Here is an 8,391-nt window from a genome sequence, read left to right as displayed (position 1 = left end):
ACTGAACCACCAACCCTCTATTCTCTGGGCAGACCCTCTATCCACTAGACCATGGAGGTGGCCAGGGGACTGAACCACCAACCTTCTGCTCTCTGGGCAGATGCTCTGTCCACTAGACCATGGAGGCGGCCAGGGAACTGAACCACTGACCTTCTGCTCTCTGGGCAGACCCTCTATCCACTAGACCATGGTGGAGGCCAGGGGACTGAACCACCAACCTTCTGCTCTCTGGGCAGACCATCTATCCACTAGACCATGGAGGCGGCCAGGGAACTGAACCACCAACCTTCTGCTCTCTGGGCAGATGCTCTGTCCTCTAGACCATGGAGGCGGCCAGGGGACTGAACCACTGACCTACTCTCTGGGTCAACTCTCTATCCACTAGACCATGGAGGCGGCCAGGGGACTGAACCACTGACCTTCTGCTCTCTGGGCCAACTCTCTATCCACTAGACCATGGAGGTGGCCAGGGGACTGAACCACTGACCTACTCTCTGGGTCAACTCTCTATCCACTAGACCATGGAGGCGGCCAGGGGACTGAACCACTGACCTTCTGCTCTCTGGGCCAACTCTCTATCCACTAGACCATGGAGGTGGCCAGGGGACTGAACCACAAACCCTCTATTCTCTAGGCAGACTCTCTGTCCACTCCATCATGGAGAGTGTCCTTGGCTGCTGTGACACAGCATGGCTACTGCTGGCTGCAGCACAAAACCATTCACTCACTCTCGTCTGTCAGCAGGATCTCAGCACAGAAAAACCCCACAATTTGATTTATATTACATAATTTTTCAAATTTATTTTCAAATGTTCAACAATACATCTAGTTCACACTGTATAGTCACCTAACAACATTTGTTTGGTTATTTAAACATATAAAATCTCAATTAGATTTTTCAAATCAGTAAGACTGCAAGACCGAATTGTCCACAGACATCGCTTGCTCTGTTTACAATCATCATGGATCATAACACCCTTCTGTATAAAATTGCATGACCATATCAAATTCAATATGAGCATCATTGGAAGACAACACAATTACATGATCAGACTAAAAAGGTTGTTTTACACTACTCTCAGCAACATTCCAGTCACATGACAGCCGATTAGAATATATGATGTAGCTAAGTGAACAAATGTTGTGATCCGATTTGTATCAATACATCATGAAGGGCATGTATATGGCGAAATTGTTTTTAATAAAGTGCCCTTTGGTACGCTTTCATTTCTTAATTTCCCCATTTCTTAAAAAGATCTTCACATACATATATTCTTAACTGAAAAAGTCCATCTGAGAAATTCTGCCAGTCTACTGGTTCCGAATAATGTAACTGGAACCAGATTCTAGCTTTTAAAACAACGAAGACTTATTTCAATTGCTCTAGATGTATAACATCATACGTGTAATGCCAAGAAATTCACATTAACATAGTGATGCGATAGGTAGACAGGTTAAATAAAATATGAAAATCTCTGCTGTACTACAATAGAAACTTCCTAATAACTAACTACTGATGTGAAACAAAGTTTATATTAAGAGCAACAGAAGTTTAAAACTATACTACTCAAATTTTGATTGGGATAATCAGAGATGTTACAGATATTTAAATACACACTTCACATATTAGGAGAACCATTTTTGTGTATCATGAAAGAACTATACCTACCAAAAGGAGAAGTATATACTAATTCACATGCAATTTCAAATACATATTTGCACATTATATACACTCATGTTAAATTGAAGCAGTCAATTGCAAAAAAGTTTGAGTAACTCAAGCACAAAAGTAAAGTCAACTTATATTAATTTTGACAAACTTTATGTTTAGTCCTGCCTGACAATGGTACAAGAATCTGTATCAAAACGTCACATAACTAAATAGAATAAGTTGTCCTCCACAAAGTTTGTCAATTTGGTACTTTCCAACTTCTAAAACGCCACTCAGAGAAGTTATAGCAATTTGCTGTTATCATAAGTAAATTGTTCAACTGACTTAGTCGCGATATACTGATTAGCAAAACCACGCCTCAAGGACGAACAATCACAAATTTCTAACTTAAAGTATACACTCAGAATTACAATCCACTATATCGGATATATCAATGGAGAAGATACATATCGACAACTATGTGCTTTATATCACATATATAAAGGGAGATAACTATTAGATCAATTTTAACCCACCTCTACACTTCACCACCTAAATCATTTCATGGAAAACAAAATTAATGGTGATTATTTTGAAAACGTCCTCACAAACTCTGTATTCTTAAAATGAAGTATCAGTTTGGGGATAACTTGAAAAATTATATATTACAAAACATTCCCCATCTTTAACATGAGTAAAATACAATCACATAAAACCACGAAAATGATGTTACAAACAATCCGATGATATATTTAATTTAAATACTGATATTTTGTAGTTACCATAAATACTGCAAACAGGTACATTTTGTAATAGAAAATTTACAATAACTACTGCATGTGCAGAAACACCATCTTGGATTGTCCAGTGTTTTAAGTTCAATGTTATTACCACATATCGCCTGGACACAAACCTTTTTGAGGGAGTCCTTTTTGAATGACATTAAAAACATAGCTGGCCAATCAAATCAGTGGTTTTTTTGTGATTAATGCAGAGGTATCATTAGTAATTGACTATTTCGCATCATGTTTTGAACATAACTTGGAATGAGTGCAGCATGTACAAATAAATCTCTTGTCTCCATGTTCAAAGAAAATGTTCCAGCAAAACAGTCTTCTAACTTGACAAATGTATTGGAAGTTCATGCAAGTTTGAAAAAGTATCTATGCTGTGAATACACAATGCCTTTTATAAAGTAGTAAAATGTGCTAGCGATTAGCTGCCTCACTCTGCGGGTGTGGGTTCGAATCCCAGATAGGACACAATCCCGAAAGTACTGCACTTTGCTTTGTATTCCCAAATATAGCATATGTTGTATCTATTTTGAACTAGCATTCAAAAGAAGCATTTTGGTTGGTTTCAAGCAGTGTATGAAATAAGCCAAAAAAACAGCCAGACATCAGGTCTGGTAACTTCAAAATGTTACCAGTCCAAAATGGATTTAACCAGACCAGACACCAATATATGACTCAGATGCATCTAACATCTAAATTTTTTACCAGACCATCAGGCTGGCTAGCTGTAAATCTAGACCATCCGTCTGAAATCTAACCCATCTCGGGCGGTCGGACGGGTCTTATTTCATACACTGTTTCAAGTTTATCTTCATAAACGCAGGCAGAAATAGTGACATCACTTCAAATATGAATCTATAATACTATAGCAAAAGGCTCAGAGTACTCGAAGATGAAGACACTATGGACAGATTAACTATGGTGAAAGAGTCAATGATCCTAACGTCTTGTGAGTAGTGTCTATCATATCAGCATGAAGACATAATCCCCCGGATAATCTAGGATGTTGTTCTAGGCTCACAGGGAATGTTGATGTCACTTCTGAAGCAGAGCTCTGGTAAATCAAACATAAACTGTATCGTCAGGGAATGCATTTCGGTAAACCTGCACTAACCCCGGCATCCATACCTGTGGTTCTGGTGACTGTAAGTTACCCATTTTACCTACCAATCAAACATTGACATAATGGGAAGGATAAGGGAGGTAACTCATATTTCTGGGAAGCAAAAGACACAGCCAGTTTGACCTGGGTTAGAACTGGTCTCCAGCAACCCATGCTTGGTTGACACATGTCATTGTATTGCAACTGCGTAGATCGATGCTCAAGCTGTTGATCACTGGATTGTCTGGTCCAGACTCGATTATTTACAGATCGCAGCCATATAGCTGATATATTGCTGAGTGCGGTGTTAAACAACAATCCAACCAACCACAGCCAGTTTAAAAGGACATAAAGACATCCTTCCATAAAACGTTCTAAGAGGGGGTTCTTTTTCATGTACGTCAGTCTTTCCATATCAATTTCTTGCAAACTTGATCACAATCGATGGTATTGGCTGCCATCTTGTTGAAAGAACAACAAAAACATTCAGGCAGGTTTGTAACATGGATTCAGAACGTTATGTTAGACCTAGCAGCGAAGCCAATCAAATGGGCAAATGAATATCAAGGGCGGGTAATCTGAAACCATGAGAACCATGGGTATGATCTAGGGGTGAGTGTAGGTCTACAGAAATGAAAGCCTGGAGAAACAGAAGATGAACAGCAAGTAGAAAAACAATGGATGTTTTACTCATGTGGCAGCTTAGATTTGGCAGAAAAAAACCAAAAAGTATACATAAAGAAATTACACCATTGCCCCTATCTGATAAAATTACTGATGGCTGACTCATTACCATGACAACGGTGGTCTGGTTAAGGCTTCTTCAGGCTAACAATACAGCAAAAACATAGCTAACTAAAGATAAGAATTTACTGTGTCGATCTCTGCTTACCATCATTATCATTATCACTAATCACTGTACATGACAAAGCCTGAGTCTAATAAAGTTTCTTGTTATAAACACATCAGTTCATGTTTGTCCATACACTGAAACTAAAATCTACTGTCAAGAATGCCAAAAGAAGGAAAAGTGTTTGGCAGGCTGCAAGTGGCATATGTTATTCAAACACTTCGCTTTCATTCCATTATAGTAACAACATGTTTATTTTTAAGCTTCATAATTATTCATGAAAATGCTCAGAAATGGAGAGTAATAAATACTTTCACCGGATTACAATCTGAGACCTACGTCAAGAATACCAAAAGAAGGAAAAGTGCTTGGCAGGCTGCAAGTGGCATATGTTATTCAAACACTTCGCTTTCATTCCATTATAGTAACAACATGTTTATTTTTAAGCTTCATAATTATTCATGAAAATGCTCAGAAATGGAGAGTAATAAATCCTTTCACCGGATTACAATCTGAGACTACCACGTCAAGAATACCAAAAGAAGGAAAAGTGCTTGGCAGGCTGCAAGTGGCATATGTTATTTAAACGCCGTTTCATTCCATTATAGTAACAACATGTTTATTTTTAAGCTTCATAATTATTCATGAAAATGCTCAGAAATGGAGAGTAATAAAAACTTTCACCGGATTACAATCTGAGACCTACGTCAAGAATACCAAAAGAAGGAAAAGTGCTTGGCAGGCTGCAAGTGGCATATGTTATTCAAACACTTCGTTTTCATTCCATTATAGTAACAACATGTTTATTTTTAAGCTTCATAATTATTCATGAAAATGCTCAGAAATGGAGAGTAATAAATACTTTCACCGGATTACAACCTGAAACCTACGGCTATCGGAAGCCTGTTGTTGTAACAATTCATACAGGCACCTACGGCTATCGGAAGCACCTACTGTTGTTGTAACAATTCATACAGGCACCTACGGCTATCGGAAGCCTGTTGTTGTAACAATTCATACAGGCACCTACGGCTATCGGAAGCCTGTTGTTGTAACAATTCATACAGGCACCTACGGCTATCGGAAGCCTGTTGTTGTAACAATTCATACAGGCACAGATAACCAAAATATTTCTTGTTCTATGACTTAGTTTATGGACTCAAAATTTAAACAAATGAAAAATGAAAAAAACCCACACTTTTGAGTGTATATATTTATTAGTTTACATGTCTTTTATTAAAGCCGATATTATTTCTTAAAACCAATATATGCATTGAAAAAAGTTACATTTGGTTAGTTGGGGACTTGATTTAACAGTTTCACTTATCTTATTTCTATTCATCAGATCATTACTTAAAGAAGTCAATCTGAGAACACCATACTTCAAATACTTTTGTAAAAGAAAACGTAAATCAAACTCTTGCGAAAGGCCTTTGTTTGGTTGAGGGATCCAGTGTCGCCTGTTTGTTCCACTAGACTAATGACAGCAGCGAGATGCGTGATGTCTGATCTGCAGCAGCAACAAAATTCTGCCCCGAGACTGTGTACGGTTTCAACCAGTTGATCTTAGCACTGTGGTTGATAGATCGTATTTTACAAAGCTCTGAAATAGTGGCATTTTTGGTGTCCAAGGTGACCGCTCCGTGGCCGTTGGTCACCAACTGCTGTTCCTGTGGTTGATACTGTTCTGATTTGTTCAAGTCCCACAGCGAGATCTGACAATCATTTCCACCTGACACTAACACATCGTCATTGAGGAAGCTCACCTGAGAAACCCCTTGACCATGAGCATAGAGACTGAAGATCTCTCGAATGTGTCTACGAGTCGTATCAAACACTTCGATCTGGCCATTTTCCAGTGCACACGCAAGATATTTCCCGTTTGGTGACGTGTCGATATGGTGAACGAACGGTGGGTTCACCATATATGCTGAAGCATCCACATTCGTAACCTGCATCTCCTGCATGTTGAACTGATTCAGGGCTTTCAACTTCGCGAAGTCCCAGTGTATCAGTTTACAATCCAATCCTCCACTATACAAGTCCCAGGGCTTTCCTGGTCGGAAATGAAGAGTTGAGCAAATGTTTGTGTGCTTATTACGCAGGGTTTTGAATACTTTTCTTTCATTGACATTGATGACTTTAATTTCACCAGAGTCATCACATGCAGCTAAAAAATCCTCTTTGTCATCCATCTGAATCTGATTTATCTCCTCTTGGTTGCATTGAAAAGTGTGAATGGGAATCTGAAAGTCGGCATCTGTGTCAAATATCAGAACTTCCTGTCCAAATGCAGCATACAGGAGGTTTGGTTTTGACTTTGAGAACAGAACGGAGGTGCAGTCTGTGTCTGGTTTGACGTATTTGTCGAGGAGTTCCCCCGATGAGAGGGACCACAGACACAACTCACCATTCTCACCTCCGGTCGCTACCCGTGACTTTGTGGCCTGGACGTCCACACACTGGGCAGTGGCTGTATGACCGCCGTTCAGAACCTGGGCCATTATCTGTCAACACAAACAGACACCTTAGCATCCTTTGTTCACACGTTTTCTAGTATAATATACAGATAGTTTATGTATACTTCAGTAATCGATTTGGCTGAAATACTGCTGACTCAACAATACATTTTAACTCGCTCGCATTCCAGTGGTTGTTCTGATACAACAGTTTGAACAATGCCTGTCTACTACTGAGATGAAAGTTTTGTAAATGTACCCACTTTAAATGATTAAATTAAAAACATCCTTTTCTATAGAGAGCTAGATCCCTGCATGTTGTGGTTTCAGACAAGATTCTTAAAAACGCTTTCAAACAGAATAAATTTATGTATCTTTACATATAAAAGTTTTAAAATAAATGACCGGCTGATCTAGGTACCATATATACCTAAGCCATCATATCAGTTTTATATCATTTTTGTGAGTGTTAATTATTGTTGAAATTTTGTTTATGCAAATGCTTGTTCCTACTATGGTCTTGAAAAGATTTGGGTTCAACTATGTAGTTGAGAAAATATGACCTCGTAAAGTTTCTCATTATGGCAACAATACAGCTATGCTGACCATTTGAACAAATGAAATATTTACAAATTTATTACTTTGACCCTCATTATTTTGGTTTTCGCTCGAATGCACACTTAAAAACCTTTGGTATGTTTTCAAGTCTCATATATTCTTACAGACATAAGTTGTCACTTACATAAGTACGATAAATTGAAACAGATTGTTTGTTACTATGTAGCTACTGACACTGTCATTGGATTTGTTAAAGTGTTACACATTTCGAAAATTGAGATGTTTATATTTCAAAATTACATAAGCATGAATTTAAACTTCCCATGGAGTTTATCTGCAAAAAGGTATAAATGGAATATACAACCGTCTCCTTCATTCTATCATGATAAAATAAAGAACTTGAAGTAACATCATATGACGTAAGAAGATTCATTAGTCGGACCTCCAAACATAATTGTGCACGTAGTAGTAACATTAGAAACCGAGTTATAAATATAATTCAACGGGATCAATGACCTTTGTCGAGAAAAAGAGATTTCATCTAAAACATGGTACTGTAGCGTAGGACATTTTCAACTCTCATGGTCGTGCAAGGGTAAAGATGTTTTTTGAAAAATATTGGTAATAACCTATCCTCCTTGATTAATATTCATTTTCCGATAACTTTTATCCGTCTTGAATTGGGACTAGCTTACTCGATTTGCATTGACGAAGTCCTGTAAGCTCTAAGACGCAAAAATATATTCTGATTAAGCCATTTGTAGCTTTTTAACAGTCCATGTGCCCGGAAGGAAGCTTCGCTTTCATTCGGAGAATATCGGAAATGAACGTCAATATCCCCGTTGTAGGACGTACTCCGAGATATATTAAAACAGACATGAAGGTTAGAACGTCAACTGGATCTAGTTCATGAATACGAAGTGTAGATTTGCGATATAGACGGATCCTGGTTCATCTATTTCTCGCGTGACTACACT

At 38.3% G+C, this 8,391-nt stretch overlaps 1 protein-coding gene across 1 annotated transcript; it reads right to left on the bottom strand.

Moving 5' to 3' along the window:
- Positions 1-5,595: 5,595 nt before the first annotated feature.
- Positions 5,596-8,259, bottom strand: LOC124273268 (WD repeat-containing protein 53-like). Its single transcript, XM_046708489.1, has 2 exons — positions 8,110-8,259; positions 5,596-6,904 (listed from the first exon to the last, which is right to left on the bottom strand). The coding sequence occupies exon 2, from the start codon at positions 6,899-6,901 to the stop codon at positions 5,870-5,872; it is 1,032 nt and encodes a 343-aa protein (XP_046564445.1). The 5' UTR covers positions 6,902-6,904; positions 8,110-8,259; the 3' UTR covers positions 5,596-5,869.
- Between the last annotated feature and the right edge of the window lie 132 nt (positions 8,260-8,391).

Source organism: Haliotis rubra, unplaced genomic scaffold (genome assembly GCF_003918875.1).
Source record: "Haliotis rubra isolate DU_JTF1 unplaced genomic scaffold, ASM391887v1 Scf179, whole genome shotgun sequence".
In the NCBI taxonomy this organism is placed as follows: Eukaryota; Metazoa; Mollusca; class Gastropoda; order Lepetellida; family Haliotidae; genus Haliotis; species Haliotis rubra.
Note: the sequence above shows the minus strand (reverse complement) of the source record. Positions and strands in the feature narration are given on the sequence as shown.

Excerpts from the sequence above, each read along its gene's own strand:
- LOC124273268 (XM_046708489.1), bottom strand. The coding sequence starts at position 6,901 with ATGGCCCAGGTTCTGAACGGCGGTCATACAGCCACTGCCCAGTGTGTG.